The sequence below is a fragment of the Pristiophorus japonicus genome, chromosome 14 (assembly GCF_044704955.1).
Source record: "Pristiophorus japonicus isolate sPriJap1 chromosome 14, sPriJap1.hap1, whole genome shotgun sequence".
NCBI lineage: Eukaryota > Metazoa > Chordata > Chondrichthyes > Pristiophoridae > Pristiophorus > Pristiophorus japonicus.
Window position 1 is genome coordinate 130,692,648 of NC_091990.1, and position 20,075 is coordinate 130,712,722.

The 20,075-nt window shown below is 43.6% G+C and overlaps 1 protein-coding gene and 1 long non-coding RNA gene across 3 annotated transcripts in view; one reads left to right on the forward strand and one right to left on the reverse strand.

Moving 5' to 3' along the window:
• The window catches only part of LOC139280106 (uncharacterized), a 58,045-nt gene that overhangs the window by 27,146 nt on the left and 10,824 nt on the right, over positions 1-20,075 (forward strand). The gene's annotated exons all lie outside the window — the stretch shown is intronic.
• The window catches only part of lrp5 (low density lipoprotein receptor-related protein 5), a 229,763-nt gene that overhangs the window by 3,268 nt on the left and 206,420 nt on the right, over positions 1-20,075 (reverse strand). For both annotated transcript variants that reach the window (XM_070899615.1, XM_070899616.1), the window contains 7 exons: positions 16,346-16,555; positions 15,591-15,716; positions 13,588-13,824; positions 7,049-7,159; positions 5,593-5,829; positions 4,045-4,184; positions 603-700 (listed from right to left, as the gene is read on the reverse strand). In XM_070899615.1, coding sequence (XP_070755716.1) covers positions 603-700; positions 4,045-4,184; positions 5,593-5,829; positions 7,049-7,159; positions 13,588-13,824; positions 15,591-15,716; positions 16,346-16,555 — 1,159 coding nt within the window. The remainder of the gene's footprint in view (positions 1-602; positions 701-4,044; positions 4,185-5,592; positions 5,830-7,048; positions 7,160-13,587; positions 13,825-15,590; positions 15,717-16,345; positions 16,556-20,075) is intronic.

The following is a 20,075-nucleotide window of genomic DNA, read 5'->3' on the forward strand; positions in this document are numbered from 1 at the left end:
TGCCGGCCTGGTCTCGCACTGCCCTGGTGGCAGCCACCAAAGGGCCTGCTGAATGCACAACGGCCCTTCCCCTATAATGGAAGGGGAGATGTAGCATGTTAGCGCTGGACACAGTGCCACAGTAGTGCCTCGGGACCTGCCCCCAAAGGAGGTGGAGCGCCGGAGACAGCGCTCCGCTTCCTTTGAGGTGCGATAGGCCCAATTCTGCGTTGGGGGTGGGACTTCTGGGCCGGGCGATAAAAGTCCCGGCCCTGGAAGGTATCTGCCCTCAATTGGGGTGCGGGGCAATTTCGCCCCCATAGTTTCTAGACGCTTCCAAATACGGAGAAAAAGGCTTTGCAAGTGCAGAAGTTTTTAAAAAAGGTCTAATTAAGTGATCCTCAAAAACTGTCCCGAGAATGTGAAACTTTCATTGGCTTTAACAAGCATATTCTAAATTCTATAACGCCAGAAGCACTGCTGTGGTGTTCAGCATTAAGAACGTGAGCATCTCAGCCATTACACTACTTGATTGCATCTCTATCCTCTAAAATGTTTTAGTGCTTGCAACCATTAATAATAACTGGATTAAAAAAAAACAGAAACAAGTGGCTTATACAGACCTGTAAGACCTGGTAGTGGAAGGACTGTTGGAGGAGTAGCACACTTCGGTATTATAGAGAGAACGATCAGTGGCTGGGGATGGAGGCGGGTTCAAAATCTATTAAAAAACAAAAGTGATTGAGAAAGTTTGTAATTGTTTCGAAACATTTAATGTGGTTGTGTGACTTTTTTGTGCAGAACAACTGGCTAATAATCACCTAACTAAAGCATCACTAAGATTAACGTTTTGAACATAGATTTCCCTTCACAAACTTCAAACAAACATTTCTATCCTATAGCCAGTGCTTTTCTCATTGACCAAAATGAAGAAAATAATCTCATGTTGCTTGCTGCCTCAGGAATAAACTGTACCTTGACGACCATTGAAAAGTGTACCTTCCCTTTAAGAGCTGCCCACCCCGACCAAAACCACCTCCCCCACACACCATAACCCCCCCACCACACACACACCCCAACACCCCCACACACACCAACGCCCCCTCCCCCACACCCCAACTCTCCCCTCCCCCACACCCCAACTCTCCCCTCCCCCCCCATACACACACCAAACCCACCAACACCACTAGTGGCTGTACCTTCAGTCGCACAGGTCCCAATCTCTGGAATTCTCTCCATAAACCCAAATGCTTTCCTATCTCCCTCTACTCCTTTAAGACCCTCCTTTAACCTCACTTCTTTGACAAAGCTTTTAGTTACCCCTCGTAATCTCTCCTTCTTAGGCTTGGCTCCTGTTTTTCCCTCATGTTTCTCTCTATGGTACCAACGTTTCCTGCAGGTCCTGTCAGCCGGCTTTTAAATAGAGAAACTGTAGATGTGCGGAATTTTGAATGGCCCATGCAGCCCATTAAAGGGGCCATGCAGGCCAAAACAATGAGAGGGAACATTGTACAGTACCATGGGGCATTTTACTATATTGCAGATGCTATATAAACACAAGTTGTTGCTGTTGTTACATTGAAGGCCTGGTGATGAGACGACAACTAAAATTATTGCTAGGATCACTTAAATGTCTCTATAACGTATTTTCTTTTGCAAAATTCTTTGACCAAATCAAGCATCACTGGTAATATTTTGGTGTTGAAATATTACCATAATCTCTAGAATATAAAGTTTGGTTTGCATTTGGCCCATTTGTTGAGCAGCTCCCATTTTGAATTAAAAAAAAATCCTTTCTAACCTCTCCCTCAAGTGCTCCTGAGCCGACTGTGAGGAAGTGACTTTTACCAAACTAACTGCCAATGGCATACTGAATTTGGCCACTAGGAGGAGCCAAAGCAAACCAGGGTGCCTCAACTTCAAATTTTCTTTTCAGACAAACCTTTAGACATAACTATTCCACCGCACTCCTGGCTGGCCTCCCATCTTTGACCGAAGAGGTCATGGAGGGATTTGAAAACAAGGATGAGAATTTTGAAATCACGGCATTGCTTAACCAGGAGTTAATGTAGGTCAGTGAGCACAGGGGTGATGGGCGAGCGGAACTTGGTGTGAGTTAGGACACAGGCAGCCGAGTTTTGGATCACCTCAAGTTTACGGAGGGTAGAATATGGGAGTGCATTCGAATAGTCAAGTCTAGAGGTGCAAAGGCATGGAAGAGGGTTTCAGCAGCAGATGAGTTGAGGCAGAGGCACTGCATCTCTCTACCTCTCTTTCCTCCTTTAAAACGCTTCTTAAAACCTACCTCTTTAACCAAACTTTTGATCATCTGCCATAATATCTTATGTGGCTTGGTGTCAAATTTTGTTTGATAACGTTCCTATGAGGTGTCTTGTGATGTTTTACTGTGTTAGAGGCACTATATAAGTGCAAGTTGTTATTAATTAACTGAAGTTAATGTTCTCAGACACATGGCAGTGCAATACCTTTGCTTTTTTATGGATTCAGTGGAAATTTTTTATGACTTGACAAACTGACTGTGTGCCAGCATGAAATGTATCATCAGCAGGACAAGGCACATAGCAGAGTAACATACAGGAAGAGAAGAAACATTTGAAGGTGAGGCATCCTAGTCTGAATCTTACACCTCTCCTAGGGCTCAATTTTCCCCAGTGATTTGTGCCGTTTTTTGGGCCTAAAATTGAAAAAAATCAAAGTTTCCCCAAAGATTGTGTGCCAGCGTAACTCAATTAGTTACGATTTTTTAAAGTTAGTTTTTTTGTGTCATGGGGGCGTAACCTGCCACCCGCACCAACTCTGGCCATTTAAGCAGGTTTGGCCAACTACGATTTACTCCAATTTTTCTTAGGACGGCGTATGCGGTCTCTGTGGGAAAACCTTCGGGGCAGTTAAGAAAATTGGCGCAGCAGAAGCAGTTCCAGGGCCGGACGGCAGCAGCAGAGAGGGGAGAGAGAGTGGAGGGAGAGTTGGGGGGAGAGTTGGCGCAAATCTTAGGCTCCACCCCCAAAACTAAACGAAAGGCTCGGCGACGTCAAAGTGAAGAATTCAAACGGGAAAATTTGGATGACTTTTTTTTGGTGTACTTTGTCCCCCAAAAAACGGGGACATAACTCTTCAAGTATGCCAAAAAACAGCTTTGGGGAAAATTGAGCCCCTCGAAACTGAGATATGGAAGCACTACAACATATACAAACAGAAAAGCCGTGATATCCCACACAATCCTTTCCACTGCAAAGACTTGCAATTCAACATTTCAGTTCCATTTCAACATTTCCTTAGCTCGCAGTTGTCCAAACATAAAACTTTCTTAGCAAAAATAATACAAAAAACATGTAGTGTAACCCTACCACATTAGAGGGACTAGGAAGAAAAAAAAATCAGGTCAACAGATAGAAACCATACAAACCTGTAATTTAAAACGTGGGGTTTATCACTAATCCTCATCACAGCAAAATTAATTGATATCCTCTGTGGAAAGATTTTCTCTATTCCACAGTAAAGGAACATAAAAAATGTGAAATATATATAAAAAAAACCTGCGGGTTGATTGGGTGGGGCGAGGGTGAGGACCGAGTGAGAAGCAGCAGGCACAAAGGTTGGAGATAGAAAGAGGCTAAATAAACCAAGGATGGGGGAGGGGGAAGACTACAGAGAGAGCGGGGGGGGGGGGGGGGGGCAGAGAGACAGGTGGACAAAGAGAAAGAAAATCTCTGGAGCAGGGGAATGCTGACAATTCAACAACCAAAGTTCCCTTTTAGTCATGTCATGGCACTTGAGCTCCAAAAAAAACACATCACTGATATACAGTGTACTCTGACAAAGAAGGAACTTACCAGGAACCACATCTGATTTAATGTTCTAAATCTCATTGAACAGGAATTTTATTTCAATTAACAGGGATTTTTTGTTTATAAAGTCAGTCCATTTTTGTGCATAAAGCTATGAGCAGAACACTGTAGCTTTGAAGGAGGAGAACCTCATTTCAAAATTATTGAGAATATTCTTATAATTGACACTGATACTGAACACATGATAAGTGCACACCTGTGGATAGAAGATTCCTTTTGTGCTCGATGAACTGCTGGATGAGGCCCCAGTCACATGATTTCTATCATACAGTGGGGCCCCACTACTCCCTCCCATTAGACTCATGGAGCTGATCATGGATTTGCCACAAGACATGCCTACAAAGGAAAATATAATGTTACACAATGATCTATTAAAATGTTTGTGCAAAAGACTCCTAAAAAGCTGACAAGACAATCAGAATTGTGTCTATATTGGCATTTTCATTCCAACCTTCATTGACAATACATTTAAATGAAAACAATTACATAGGGGTAGAAATTGCCCTCTGCCCGAAACGAGGCACGCCCTCTGGTTTTTTAAGTTTTTCTCCGCTGAAACCTATGCCAGTCAACAGCGCCGTGCTGGCGCGTCACAATGTCTCTCCCCTTCAGTTAAAGGGAAAGGCCGCTGGGAACTCTGCGGCCACTCCAGTGACAAACACTGGGCTATCAGGGAGGGTTTTGGCCGGGCCAGTGGCCTGGCACCCAAGAGAGGGTGCCAGGTTGCCTGCTAGCGGCCTGATTGTGCCCAGGGCCATAATTGTCAGGCCGACATGGTAGTCCAAAACTCACGAAGGTCAATTTACAAAATGGTGGCCCCTCCACGGAGAGTCGGCGGCCATTCTGCGCTGGCCCGTGGCCGCCTCTTTCAGGCGGCCAGAGGTCTTATCGGGAGTGGCAATTTCGGCCCAATAATCTTTACATTTTACTTCATCATATGAAAAATCTACCTCATTAAAAAATGGAATCTCAACCTAAATTTTATTCTAACATTACATCAAATTTGACGGCAGTCGCAGTCTCCTTCCCCTCCTGACAATGCTGATTTATGTTGGGGTACAGTCCATTGGTTCCAGAAGTTGTTCGGTACCTCACCCAAGTGGCCATTCTCTTTAGATGAGTCTGGCCTGTGGGTGTTAGCAGGCACATTTTCTGGCATGTGTCATAGAAGGATTGGTTGATTTCCCCCCTCCAGAGCACCCAATTGCTGTCCCAGCTGAGACCAGTTAACTCAACATAGAACACGAAATAAAAGGTTAATTATGCAGAATAAAAGAAGTACAGATGATCTCACGTAGGAAAGTTATGTGCAATTCTAAAATCCTACTGCACAGCCAGACTACATAGCTCTCCCATCAAAAATAGCTCAGCCAGTTGCCGACTAGCAAAAAAGGTACTAAAATATTTTTCAACTGTCAAAGCCAAAAGCTTTAAAACACTTAAAAAAAAAACTTTAAGCAAGACAAGAAAGTATATCAATTAATGAACACTTATAACATAGAATATGTGACATACATAGCCACTGATAGCTGTTGGCATTGTGTATTACTTTGGCAACTTAACAGGCCATTATTGTATAATTATATTGCAATATTACAGAAAACCAGAAGATGGTATGTGTTAATTTTCACACAAATATGCAACATTGTTCAGAAACATGCAAATTGCACCTCATTTAGCATAAATTATGCAAAGCAAACACCCAAATCAACCATTAACATCAGCGATAACCTGGATTCCTTACCAGTGAAAGTGCCATGTTGGGAACTGCTGGGAGCAGTAAAATTAAGGGGAACATGTGGGGCTCCACTGATATATTCATGTGGAAAAGGTCCATTGGGTCCCTTGTAGCGGCGACAGACGACTCGCTGACAGACGAAGTACATACCACCCATTACAAAGAGTGAAAGGATTATACCAATAACAGGTCCAATTGCATTGCTGTGAGACTGGAATTCATTCACTGAAGCTTTAGTTAATTCTGATGGGAAGAAAGCAGATTACTGTCTTGAGAAGTTATCCCAAAATCAAGTCGATCACTAACTAAAGAACTTTAGTATTTATATTGCAATTACAATCAGAATATATTATTAACATATCATTTGAAGGTCTTCCAGTGCAGCAACTAGTCATAAAGCGTTATGAGCAACACTGAATAGATGAAACATGTTCATTTTAACCGGTAAGCGTCAGCTTGGCTCAGTTGATAGCACTTTCACCTCTGAATCAATTCATGGGTCCAGAACTTCAGAACATAATTAAGATATGCACTTTAGTGCAGTACTGAGGGAATGAAGCATCGTTGGAGATGAGATGTTTACTCAAGATCCAGTCTGTCTGTTTTTATGGATGTACAATATCCCATGGCACCATTCAAAAAAAAAGACGTTGTGGCCAAAATTGTTCCCTCAACCAATAACATCCTTCTTATTTACTGTTTGTGGGACCTTGCTGTAACTAACTGTTTTGCCTAGCCAAGAACAGTAGCTGCGCTTCAAAAGGATGTGAGGCACTACTGGGAAGTTGAGGATGTGATAAGGTGCTTTTAAATGTTTGTTCTTTCTTAATAGTATATACATGAATTATTAAAATTAGTAATTATGCTTCTTCAAAATTGAATATTTAGCTACATAGGGTACTAACGGAGAAAGCAAAGCACTCAGTTCATATACTTACACAGATACATTAATTTGCCATACAACAGTGACTACACTCCAAAAGTACTTCATTGGTTGCAAAGTGCTTTGAGACATCTGGTGGTCGTGAAAGGCGCTATATAAATCCAAGTCTTTCTTATACATATAAATGAGCCTCAAGTGAAATTCACTTCCTGTAAAGGTTACAGCAAAGAGCTGCTTTAATTTGGTGGTATTCCAACTCAAGCCACAATGAGAGCTAGGGTAGGAAATGGAAATATCATTGATGCAGTAGCATCAAATTGCGGTACCTGGCCAGGATGTGTGTGAAGCAGAAACTGGGTGTGGAAGAATGGCAACTTTCTATTCATCATCTTAATGATCGCCAGAATATCAAAAGAAAAAGTGTAGCTCAAAGAAAAGTTTAATTTTTAAAAATTGTTGGATCATGTTTCAAAAGAGTGCTTCACATGTTCTGCTTCAAGAGCCAGAACATGTCCTTCTTGGTACATCCTGAGGGCCGCAGAAGTTGAAAAATACTGTGGTGGATGAACAGATACTAACCACAAAAAAGTTCGTCTGATCCATCGTGGCAATCAGGAAATGAGTTGCAACACTGCTTCTTCAAAATGCACTCACCACTGTTGCAACGGAACTGGTTAGAACGACAAATCACTGGAATTAAGGGAAAGCACAATTAGTTACCAGTTTTGAAGAATAAGTAAAACATTTTGAAAGCTTGAAAACAATGAGGTAAAACCGGCCAGTATGACGTTCTCTGTAGTTTAAACAGAACAATGCAAGAATTCTACTAAGAATACATTGTAGCAGAATTAAATTAATAGCCATAGTTAAAAGAAAAGGAAAATATAGGTGGATATACTTTCAATATGAAGTGCTGCTAAAATAAAATCCTGCTGGTTAGGAGAAAGTGGATATTTGACTTTTATGTTTTGTTTCTTATGAAACCTGTCATTTGGATTTGGATACTTCTTTGTGAGTCATTCAGCTAGCCTCAGCTATGCGAACATAAGAGAATAGCTCCACTGGAAATAGTGCTACATCTTGATGTTGATGTCTAATCTGGGGAAACCTAGTGATGTTGTATAGTCACCCAACACTTATTCTCCAGGTTTTGACATCTTTCAGGTCGAGAAAGAATTAGCACCATTTATAATAGAGTTATCCTGCAGTTGTCAGCAGCTGACCATCTCAGGACTAGTTGTGGAGATGAAAAATAGCAAATCTTCATGGGACTGGAAAATAAAGTATCCTATCTTCTTTATACAGGTTTGTGGTCTTTATCTGTTTAGAAAGGGGCGGAGTATTTATTCTAAGAGTATTCTCCCCTGCACTGTCCTTTTCCTATTAATGCAAATGATTAACATTTCTGAATAAACTTGATTTTAAAAAGTTAAATAACCCATAAAACCTTATCTAGAACCGCAAAATCTTCAATTAGTAATTCCTCAGATTCTCCTTTTTCAGGACAGCATTTCAATGTTACCAAACACCATGGAAGGCCTGGATTTTGCGGTCTGCGGGTAAGGTACGATGCTCGCCATTCACCTCAATGACAGCTGCCCACAAAGCTTTTGCAGGCTTTTGAGCAGACTTGCTCAAATCCAGCATCTGAGCCAGCGCGGTGCTCTCTGCAGTGCATCTGTGAGCTGGGTAAAGAAACAGCGAAGTGCTGCAACCAATCAGATTAAAGAATCCTCAACTGAGCCACACAGTGTCGGAAGAATTAGAAATTAGATTTAAATTATGTACAGAAAGCAAAATAGAGATTGGGAAAGAAAAATGAGAGAGAGAGAGAGAGAGATAAAAGAGACAGATTAAAAAAAGTAAACAAAAAATATTTTAAATTTTACTTTAAAATAAATCTCCAACATGAATTAATTTCCGAAGAAATGAGACTCCACACTTGCAAAATTATATTTTCAGGGCCAAAGAGGTTGCTTAGCAGTAATTATCACATCGCGCCGTTAAAATTCACTTGGTCCTGATTGCACCAGTCCTAACATTTTCTGGCAACTTTAGTGGGGAACTAGTGAGCAAGTACCCCAAGTTCACACTGTTGCATGTCTTTCAATGCTGAGTCAATTGGCGAAGACTGTTACAGTGCACCCGGTGAAGGAGCGGGGTATCTCTGGCAGCAACTTCCGGATTAACCCATTTAAGGGATATGGGGATAGAGCGGGAAAGTGGAGTTGATAAAGAAGTTCAGCCATGATTTCAATGAATGGCAGAGCAGGTTCGAGGGGCGGTATGGAAAACTACTGCTCCTATTTCTTATGTAATTTGGCATGTGGGATGCCAAAGATTGATGAGCGATATACCCAGTTACAATGGTCAGCGCTGACAGTGTTATTCCGATCGCAAATTCCAGGCCCATGGAACGGATGGAGCAAATTGTAGTGTTGCAGTACCCAGTGTCTACCACTAGAGGAACTCTTATTTACATAGAAATATAGAAAATAGGTGCAGGAGTAGGCCATTCGGCCCTTCGAGCCTGCACCACCATTCAATAAGATCATGGCTGATCAATCACCTCAGTACCCCTTTCCCGCTTTCTCTCCACACCCCTTGATCCCTTTAGCCGTAAGGGCCATATCTAACTCCCTCTTGAATACATCCAATGAACTGGCATCAACAACTCTCTGCGGCAGGGAATTCCACAGATTAACAACTCTCTGAGTGAAGAAGTTTCTCCTCATCTCAGTCCTAAATGGCCCACCCCTTATCCTAAGACTGTGTCCCCTGGTTCTGAACTTCCCCAACATTGGGAACATTCTTCCCGCATCTAACCTGTCCTGTCCCGTCAGAATCTTGCACGTTTCTATGGGATCCCCTCTCATCCTTCTAAACTTCAGTGTGTAAAGGCCCAGTTGATCCAGTCTCTCCTCATATGTCAGTCCAGCCATCCCGGGAATCAGTCTGGCGAACCTTCGCTGCACTCCCTCAATAGCAAGAACGTCCTTCCTCAGATTAGACCAAAACTGAACACAATATTCCAGCTAAGGCCTCACCAAGGCACTGTACAATTGCAGTAAGACCTCCCTGCTCCTATACTCAAATTCCCTAGCTATGAAAGCCAACATACCATTTGCCTTCTTCACCGCCTGCTGTACCTGCATGCCAACTTTCTATGACAGCCTTCAGAACACTTCTACTGATAGAAATCTAGGGCCCAATATCTCTCATTTTGCCAAAAATAGGGAAAAAGCACATTTTCTCCAATATTAATGAAATGGTAATGCAATGTGTGATATCAGAGAGTATGATTTCATCATCAGCAGCCATGAAAAAGTACCGGTAAATCACACTCACCTGCAATAATGATCATTTAATGTACATCAAACAACTAATGTGTTCCTTGAGTGTGATAGTGCAGCTGTGGGACAAACTTTGAGTATCTGAGCCCCAATCGTGAACAAAAATAAACCTAATTTAACAATTAGGCCTTTCAAATGTGGGTGAACAGAATAACGGAGTCAACTCTATGGGGGAGAAAGTCACGTGATTTGCGCCTCCTGTTAGTGCTGACCGCGCAAACGATTTCTCATCCAGGGCCACTATCGCCTCCCATGAAATTCCACAGGAGTTAGCAGAGGCACAAACCAGTAGCATCCCGCTCCTGCCGGTAGCGCTCGGGGGCCGCTGCGCCGACACCGTCACTTGTGCACAGCGGTCCGTTTTCGCACCCGGAGCGAAAATTCGGTAGCGCCCCGTCCCAGTTTTGCGGGTTGCGAACCAGGCCTCACTCAGCTCGCGAGGCGAAAATAAGAGGGGAGGACAGTGCATACTTTAAAAAATATGACCGCTTACCCGTCGCGGCCTTGCCTTTTCCAATTCGTGGGGTCTATGCTGCGATGTTGCAGTCCGGCACATCGCTTCTGTGTCGGGCTGCTGCCATAGCACCCCGCTCCACCGATTGTGAAGTGGTGGTCCCTTCTCCCCGATGTAGAATCGGCAGCGTGCCCTCCTCTTTAACGGAAGGGGAAGGCCCTGTGCTCTCGCCTGCGCTATGTGTAGTGTTGAAAAACTCCTGTGTTTAGCGCCCAGAGAGGAAGTGGAGTGCGCGACATTGTGCTCCACTTCCTCTCGGGGGCGGTAACCTAAATTTCACTGCCGGGGCAGGACTTCTGCGCCGGGCGCAGGAAGTCCTGCCTTGCAGCGGTTACTGCCAATTTTGGCCACTATGTCTCGGGGACCTGGGAGGAGGTACGTAACTAAATAAAAGCCCATAAGGCATGAATAGCAACAGTATAGGCTTAAGAGACTAAGAATTAAAAGCAGGAGTATGCCATACGGCCCCTCAAGATTCCTTCGTCGTTCAACACTATGGCTGATCTTTAACCTCAACTCCACTTTCCCACCCGATCCACATCTCCCTTAATTACCCGAGAGTCCAAAAATGTATCTATCTCAGCCTTGAATATACTCAATGATTCAGCATCCACAGCCCTCTGGGGCAGATAATTCCAAAGATTCACCACCTTCTGAGTGAAGAAATTCCTCCTCATCTCAATCTTAAATGGCTGACCCCTTATCCTGAGACTATGCCCGCTAGTTCTAGACTCTTTAGCCAGAGGAAACAACCTCTCAGCATCAATCCCCGTCAGAATCTTCTTTGTTTCAATGAGATCACCCCTCATTCTTCTAAACTCGAGAGAACAGGCCCAGTCTACTCAATCTCTCCTCATAGGACAACCGTCTCATCCCAGGAATCAATCTAGTGAACCTTCATTGCGTCGCCTCTAAGGCAAGTATATCCTTCCTCAGTTAAGGAGATCAAAACTGTGCACAGTACTCCAGGTGTGGTCTCACCAAAGCCCTGTACAATTGTAGCACAACGTCCTTACTCTTGTACTCCAACCCTCTTGCAATAATGGCCAGCATGCCATTTGCCTTCCTAATTGCTCGTTGTACCTGCATGCTAACTTGGCCGACAGGTACAACAGGCGGTGAAGGCAAATGGCATGTTGGCCTTCATAGCGAGAGGATTTGAGTATAGGAGCAGGGAGGTCTTACTACAGTTGTACAGGGCCTTGGTGAGGCCACATCTTGAATATTGTGTACAGTTTTGGTCTCCTAATCTGAGGAAGGACATTCTTGCTATTGAGGGAATGCAGCGAAGATTCACCAGACTGATCCCGGTATGACAGGACTGACATATGAAGAAAGACTAGGCATATTCAATGGAATTTAGAAGAATGAGAGGGGATCTCATAGAAACATATAAAATTCCGACGGGATTGGACAGGTTAGATGCAGGAAGAATGTTCCCGATGTTGGGGAAGTCCAGAACCAGGGATCACAGTCTAAGGATAAGTGGTAAGCCATTTAGGACCGAGATGAGGAGAAACTTCTTCACTCAGAGTTGTGAGCATGTGGAATTATCTCCCACAGATAGTTATTGAGGCCAGTTAGTTAGATATATTCAAAAGGAAGTTAGATGTGGCCCTTACGACTAAAGGGATCAAGGGATATGGAGAGAAAGTAGGAATGGGATACTGAAGTGCATGATTAGCCATGATCATATTGAATGGTGGTGCAGGCTCGAAGGGCCGAATGGCCTACTCCTGCACCTATTTTCTATGTTCCTATCTCTGTCTCTCCTGTATGAGGACACCTAAATCTCACTGAACACCAATATTTAATAGTTCACCATTTAAAAAATATTCTGTTTTTCTATTGTTCCTACCACAATGAATAACCTCACATTTCTTCACATTATAATCCTTGTGCCACTTTATTGGCCACTCACTTAACCTGTGCAGGCTCCTTGTGTCCTCCTCACAGCTTACTTTCCCATCTAGTTTTGTATAGTCAGTAAACTTGGATACTACATTACACTCGCTCCCTTCATCTAAGTCATAATATAGATTGTAAATAGCTGAGGCCCAGGCACTGATCCTTGCACCACCCCATTAGTTACAGCTTGCCAACCTGAAAATTATCCTTTTATCCCCACTTTCTGTTTTCTGTCCATGAACAAATCCTCTATCCATGTTAATATATTACCCCCAACCCCATGACCCGTAGCAACCTTTTATGTGGCACCTTATTGAATGCCTTCTGGAATCCAAATATACTACATCCACTGGTTCCCATGAAGGAAATATAACAGTTGTAAAAGTTATATGCAGGGTTATGCAACAATAAATGCCAGCGAAAGAGAAAAATAATATCCTGCAGGAAAGAATTTCCATGTGCCAAATGACTATAGGGTAAATTCACCAATCATGTGCTGTCCCCAGGGAGCACACGCGAAGTGAGTGCAGGTTGGAGTTAGGACTACAACCCAGTTGAACCAATTCTTCAAGTGCAGCTTCCTACTGAGAGCACAGAATCAACAAATTTACCATTATATCTTAATCCCCACCGCTCTTATACTTAAAGACAAAATTGGCACATAATGAGAGAATATGGTGTGCATAGGAGAGAACCTCAGTGCGTAACAAATTCACTTAACTTTGGAACTAAGAAATGCTGCACAAGTTCTTCATTACTGACATTACCAAGCAACTTCACATGTTAACTTGGCTTTTACCCTCATTTCTTGCTACCTCTTAACTTCTTGAGGGATGCTAGGCAGGACCAAATTGTCCAGTGGCATTTTCTCCCAACATTCTGCTGCCCTTTTCTCAGCTCTACATTGTTGCTAAGATTAGCAATCACTGAAATGCTGGGCCAGTAGTCCTGTAGTTACAATACTCACAAAATGCATGAGGATCTGAAGGATTTAAAATTTAAAAAAAAAACAGTTTGACCGTTGCTCAATCTATCCATACTAAATTGTTTTAATTACATTTTGTTTCACCTTTCTGCTTTGACTCATTAACACTGCCTGTGTGATGTCACTGATTGCTGCGTAGCTATTTCGACAACAACAAAACTAAGCTGGCAACGATTGGACAGAGGATGCCAAATGGTGTCTTTAGTGACAAACAAGTTAAAATCAATCTTTATTTTTTGACGAAGGACTGAAGTTGAATGTTAATTTTCACAGGTGATGAAAGATTAGATTAAACCACACTATCCAAACCAATATACACTTGAATACTAACTAGTTATTAAGATTTTAAAAAGGTTACCATCACAGTTTTCCTCATCCGATTTATCCTGACAATCTATTTCACCATTACATCGCAAACGTCCATCAATGCATTGGCCCTTTTCACACTGAAAATGGTTGGCAGAACAGATTGGACAGTTTTCCTCATCGCTAGCATCAACACATTCTGCAATGCCATCACAGCGCCACGCCATTGGGATACAATCAATCTCGCCAGTAGCACATGTAAATTGCTCTGGTGAACAGGTCGGTGGTTCTGAAAGAAAATGTGTAATATTTAGTTTAATTATTCCTACATTACAACAGTGACTACACTCCAAAAGTACTTAATTAGCTGTAAAGCGCTTTGAGACATCCGGTGGCCATGAAAGGTGCTATATAAATGAACGCCTTTCTTTAAGAATAAACTTTTCATTGTTAATGTTGTACATTTACTTAAACCTCTTTCCCTAAAATCCATCAAATGTAGGTTTCAGACTGGAATATCAGAAAGCTGTAGGACTCAAATCTGAATCTGCTTTTTCTTCCTTCTTCAGCGCTCCTCATTTTCTACCCTCCCTTCCCCTCTTCTTTCCTGAAGCTGCAATACATGCCAGGATATATGTTTTTTTTATTCTTCTTTGGATGTGGGCGCCGCTGGCAAAGTCAGCATTCGCTGCCCATCTCTAGTTGCCCTTGAGAAGCTGGCAGTGAGTCGCCTTCTGTGTGGTGAAGGTACTCCCACAGCGCTGTTACAGAAAGATGTTGACCCAGCAACGATGTAGGAATGACAATATTCAGGATGGTGCGCAACTTGGAGGGGAACTTGGAATTAGTGGGGTTCCCACGCGCCTGCTGCCCATTTGCTTCTACGTGGTGGAAGTCGCGGATCGAGGGGTTGCCTTGGAAGAGACCTTGGCGCCATGCGATGGCAGCACCATCACCCTCATTTGCCATTCTTCATGTGTGAATCGAGACACTGAGTATCCACAGGCCAATTATGTGGCCCCCATGCTGTGCCACTGATATCAGCGCTGTTCATGTGCTGTGTGTGGGAATGTGCTGAGCTCACTCCTCCTGATAATGCTAATATTTTTCAAGAACTCTCTGCACATTTTTAGCAGGACAGAATTTCAGACATCAAGCAGTCAGTCAAGGGCTGTGGGCTGCTCGTAGAATGCTGGCAGGATCTTTTGGTATTGTGGACAGGATGGGCGTTGATGATACGGTTATAGAAAGTAGCAGGCAGGGGTAAAACGTAGGTATGATACCAGGAAAGGGATTTAAAAAAAAAATTTATTTCTTCTCCTTAAGCACCATTCCAAATAGATCCTAGATAGTCTTAGGGCCGCTCAGTTGCTTCAATTACATTATGAGAGGGCCCATAAATTATGATTTTTTTTTGGGGGGGAGATCTTAATCAGCCTTGTGTTGTTTGTGTGGAGACATACAGTACCCTTGCTGCTGACCAACCACATTGCCTGGGGTGTGTTCCACTTCTGATAATACAGGGGCCACCAGCCTTTGATTGATCAGCCTTCTATATCATGGAGTAGACCACAGCTGACCCGCATCCCATTCTTGCGCACACATGTTTTTAAGTAAGTGTCATAGGATAGCCATTAGGATGGGAAATGTGTCTTGTTTAAATTTTCTTTTTCTCCCTGGAGGGGAATACGTCCCTTCACTATTCGCACCCCCGGAGGGTAATATTGAGATGGATAACTTGCTACAAGTGCAAACAGAGGTCAAAATCTTTAATAGGTGCACAGAAGGCAGAATTTGAAATTCTAATAACATTTTAAGTGAATAGATTTTTCAAAGATTTAACCACTAGTTACAATGCTGATGTTTATCTCAGAGTAATTTAGTTTTTCAAAACTAAGTGAATGAGCAGGACTAAAGTGACACTTTGTGATTTAAATTGAAGAGCAGTTTTTACTGTGGACTGATATGTCACTGACATCCAAATGTTCTGCAGTAAGATAATAAACTGAAGAAAGGGATTTCAAGAGATAAAACTGTGATATAAGGGTACAGTACCTCCACATGTCAGTAGGTTCTGTAACAACACCAAGTGTACTGGACACGAACACCGTGGTGTCCCATCACCTTTTGCAATGCAGATGTGCGAGCAGCCACCATTATCACGGGAACAAGGATGTGAACCTGTGAAGAAATAACTCAGGACTTTAGTACTAGCAATAAATACTTCAGATCCTTATCTTCCTCCAGTGCATCACAGTCAGGTTTACAAGGCAGCCATTCTAGGTCATAACTGAAAGTGTTGGAAATTGAGCTGCAGGGTGAAGGCTGCCAGAGTGTTAAATAACTGTTTAGGACATACAATTTGTTTCAAAATATAATTCTGAAGATTTAGTGTCTAAACATCAAAGAATTAAATGTATTTAATGACTACATTCACCACCTAATTTCATTAGCTATTTTCATGCATAAATTGCAACATTTATAGACATTATAACATGTATTTCTTGTACTGTGTACTGAAATAGAAATATAGCAGCAAACCATGAACAAATTTGATGTGAATTGCACAGGTTTAACACCATAAAATATTTGATCCCAATGCATCTTTGCATCCTTTCATTGTTGTGTAAGTTTGACTTTTTTCCTTTAGGGAAACAAAGCAAAGCCTGTTTAAAAATGTTAGCGTGGAAAGATTGCAACAGTTGAACTACATTCATTTACAATCTATTACCACAGGCATGGTTTGTGATGTCACAAAACATTTACTGTGCAGTTGTGTTATAAAATATCAAGAAACAAAACAAACATACTGAATTCTTCTACATCCAGCTCTTCTACTGCGTGGATACCAGTGAGATGAACTATTCTGCCCTGAATTCTTGTACGTTGGTTTCCATTAGTCTTTTCTATGCACTCAATCATCTGTTGCTGACGGTCAATCCAATAAATGTGTTCTCCAAGTATAGCAAGTCCCATTGGCTGAAGAATGCTGGAATCTTGCAATGTCAGCCTATTGGCACCTAAGAAATTTAACAATAGAAGGCTTCTTTTTAAAAATGTCATAATACCCCCACAAAACACATGAAAATATGCCGAAATTATATATACACAATAGCACTGAAAAACTGGTAGTGCAGTCCGGTAGAAGAATGTGGATTTGCAACTGAAAATTTCCACAAACAAGTTCCTTTCAGGAAGGGGCAAGGTGGGAATAAAAGCGATCAGATTAAAAGTCAAACTGGGTTGCTTTCACAACCCTCCTAGCAGCCCAGAATACAGCAGGGCTGAAAAGTGTTGGGCGGTTGCCCAACCACAGAATATGGAAAGACGTCAAGAGGGAAAAGGACTATTCAGTACAAATATTAGTAACACACTTGAGGATTTAGTGTACAACTGAGTTGCCAACTGTGGTATAAAGTCATACATACCAGGAAGGTCACAGGTTAAATTCCAGGTTTGAACTGGGTTAGCTGATTTCAGCCAGAGTGGAAATAGACTGGTAATTAGCCTCAATTGTTCTGAAATTGGTGACGTGAAAAAAAAGCATCAGCCACGGTCCAGCACCCTGAGCACTATCTGGTGAGTCCTGCTGGAAAGTGCATGCTCGTGGATAATAGATTCTAAGTCAGTAATGGTTCTTCTGTGCTCGCCCAAGAGTTGAATAGCCTGGTGACACTCATCAAGGTTAACACAGGCGCCATTTGAGCGATTAGACACTAGAGAACTGCCAATGCTTATGGCATTGCACTCCAGCGTGAGTCAGTACTTACAGGATATAAAGGAAGAAATGGGTGAATAAATAGGAGAAGACTGACAAAAAGGTCTTAACATTTGAAAAACTTGTTGGGTTACAATGTTAGCTTAGAGTGTTCAGCGAGACATTTTAATCATCTTTTTTTTTACAACTAATTGTAACACTTTGGCCACAATTTTAATCTTGAGGCGGGTCAGGAGCAGGGCACGGGGCCAGAAAGCAGCTGGGAAACCCTGGAGAAGGGCTTCCCACAGGCCCTGCCCAATTTAACAGTAGGGCCTGATGAGCATTTCAAAGCTCTGTTTCCCACCCACAGCCAGCCAGATTGAGAGGTTGGCTGACTGTCGGGCAAATAGGCCTGTGGCACTAGGCCACCGAGAGCAGGGAGGGATTGTAGGAACGGGGGCTGGAGGAAGATGGGATCGGGGGAGGGGGGGCGGGGTTACATTAGTCTCCGTATTTAAGGAAGGATATATTTGCATTGGAGGCTGTTCAGAGAAGGTTCATTAGGTTGATTCCAGAGATGAGGGGGTTAACTTATGAAGATAGGTTGAGTAGGTTGGGTCCATACTCATTCGAGTTCAGAAGAATGAGAGGTGATCTTATCGAAACATAAGATAATGAGAGGGCTGGACAAGTTTGATGCACAGAGTATATTTCCACTCATAGGAGAAATTAAAACTAGGGGGCATAGTCTCAGAATAAGGGACCGCCCATTTAAAATTGAGATGAGGAGGAATTTCTTGTCTCAGAGGGTTGTAAATCTGTGGAATTCTCTGCCGCAGAGAGCTGTGGAGGCTGAAATCATTGAATATATTTAAGGCGGAGATAGACAGATTTTTGAGCGATAAGGGAGTAAAGGGTTATGGGGAGCAGGCAGGGAAGTGGAACTGAGTCCACGATCATAACAGCCATGATATTAAATGGCGGAGCAGGTTCGAGGGGTCAAATGGTCTACTCTTGCTCCTATTTCTTGTGTTCTTGAAAGGTGATTGGGGCTAGAGGAAGATCTGGGGGGGGGGGGGGGGGGGGGGGCAGGTGTTTGGAGGATTTGGGCCGCAGGAGGGAGACCGGAAGGGCGATCAGGGGCCGGAGGGCAGGGAAGAGGTCGGAGGCCTCAGAGGGGGTGGGGGAAGAGATCAGAAGGGTTGTGATGTTGTCTGATCGCGGGGGATGGGTGAGACAGGGACACTGGATCCAGCAGGTAAGTGGGAAGGCACTTACCTCCTGGATCGAGCAATCCTCGCCTCCCTTTAGCTGCTGTGTGTCCAGAGGCCCGGGAAACCCGACCAGTCAGAGTTAAATTTGAAATGGTGGATCACCATGAGGCACACCAGCCTCATTCTAATATTTAACTGTGGACCTGCCTCCTGGGAGCTGGTGGGCTGCTGCCTCCCGTCCAGTTTCCGCTAAAACTGGAAGTGGGCGGGTTGCAGTCAGGATTGTTTTTGTTAAGGATGCGTCTATTTGTACTAACTGAAATGCAGCCGTTTCTCTGATTGGCTCTCCAAACCTGTTGCCGATTGGTCCCCTTGGAGGATAAGCCGCACCCTGAAGTTCCTCTGGAGTGTATAACTGGAACCGCCCAGCCCAAGTTCGGAGTGACTTTCCAATTTGTAATTCGATCCATTTTGACTTCAGAAGCCAGAGGATAGATCTCCCCAAAAGACACCAAGTTCCAGCCGAGGTCCATTACTCCAGCGTAAGTGCATCCCTCCGCCAGCTGAAGACCTTTACCCAAACGCAAGACTTTACACAACATCCCCCCCCTCCCCCCCACATAGATGGGGCATTATGTGCGGAGTGTTAACAGCATTTTTATTGGGCATGAAGTAAATAGTGACAGTGTCGTGACTTCTGGATTTCATCCATCCCAATGATGCCCCTTGTAACACATGCACCAAGCTTGCACGCACCAGGGAGTAGGAAGAACGGGATCAGTCTTCCCCGAGTTCCCTTTCTCCCCTCCGATCCCCACCCCCCTCCACCTGTGTCTCTCTTTCCCCAACCCTCCACCAAGCTCTCTTTCCTCCCCCCTGCCCCAAACTTTCTCTCCTCTCTTTCCCCTCCCCCCAAAGCTTTCTCTCCTCTCTTTCCCCTCCCTCCAAAGCTTTCTCTCCTCTCTTTCCCCTCCCTCCAAAGCTTTCTCTCCTCTCTTTCCCCTCCCTCCAAAGCTTCCTCTCCTCTCCCCCCCCCCCCCCCCCACAAAGCTTTCTCTCCTCTCCCCACCCCCCCTCCCCCGGGGCCCGTGGCCCACTCGGCGCTGTGGGAGGCTCGGGGCCCGAGACCCGCTCGGGAGATGCATTCGGCTCCTTAGTGGTGGCAATGTGGTATTGGACTCATGCTCAGAAAAGGTTTTGTAGGAATTGTGCTTGAGGGGGGGGGGGCGTCGGCGGAGTTGGTGACATTTGTCCTAACTCTTACTTCTGCGCACGCGTCGGGAGATGCATGCGCAGAAGGGAGACATCGTACAAATAGTTACTGCGTTTTTTTAACTCTAACTTCCCACCCAACTGATCTGTTTTTTGGGGTTAAAATTCCCCTCCTTGTATCAGATTTGTTTCTTTATGGTGATATTTTTTTCCCTTCCAAACTAATAAGATATTCCTCATCACTTTGGCTCAGTAAGTAGCAATCTTGGTTCTGCATTTTAAAGTTGGAGGCTCAAGTTCCACTCAAGAATCTGAGCACATAATCTAGCCTGCTCGTCCAGAGCATCACTGCTAAATTGTCAGAAATGTCATCTTTCAGATGTAAAGTTAAACTGATGTCCCATGTGCCAGTTC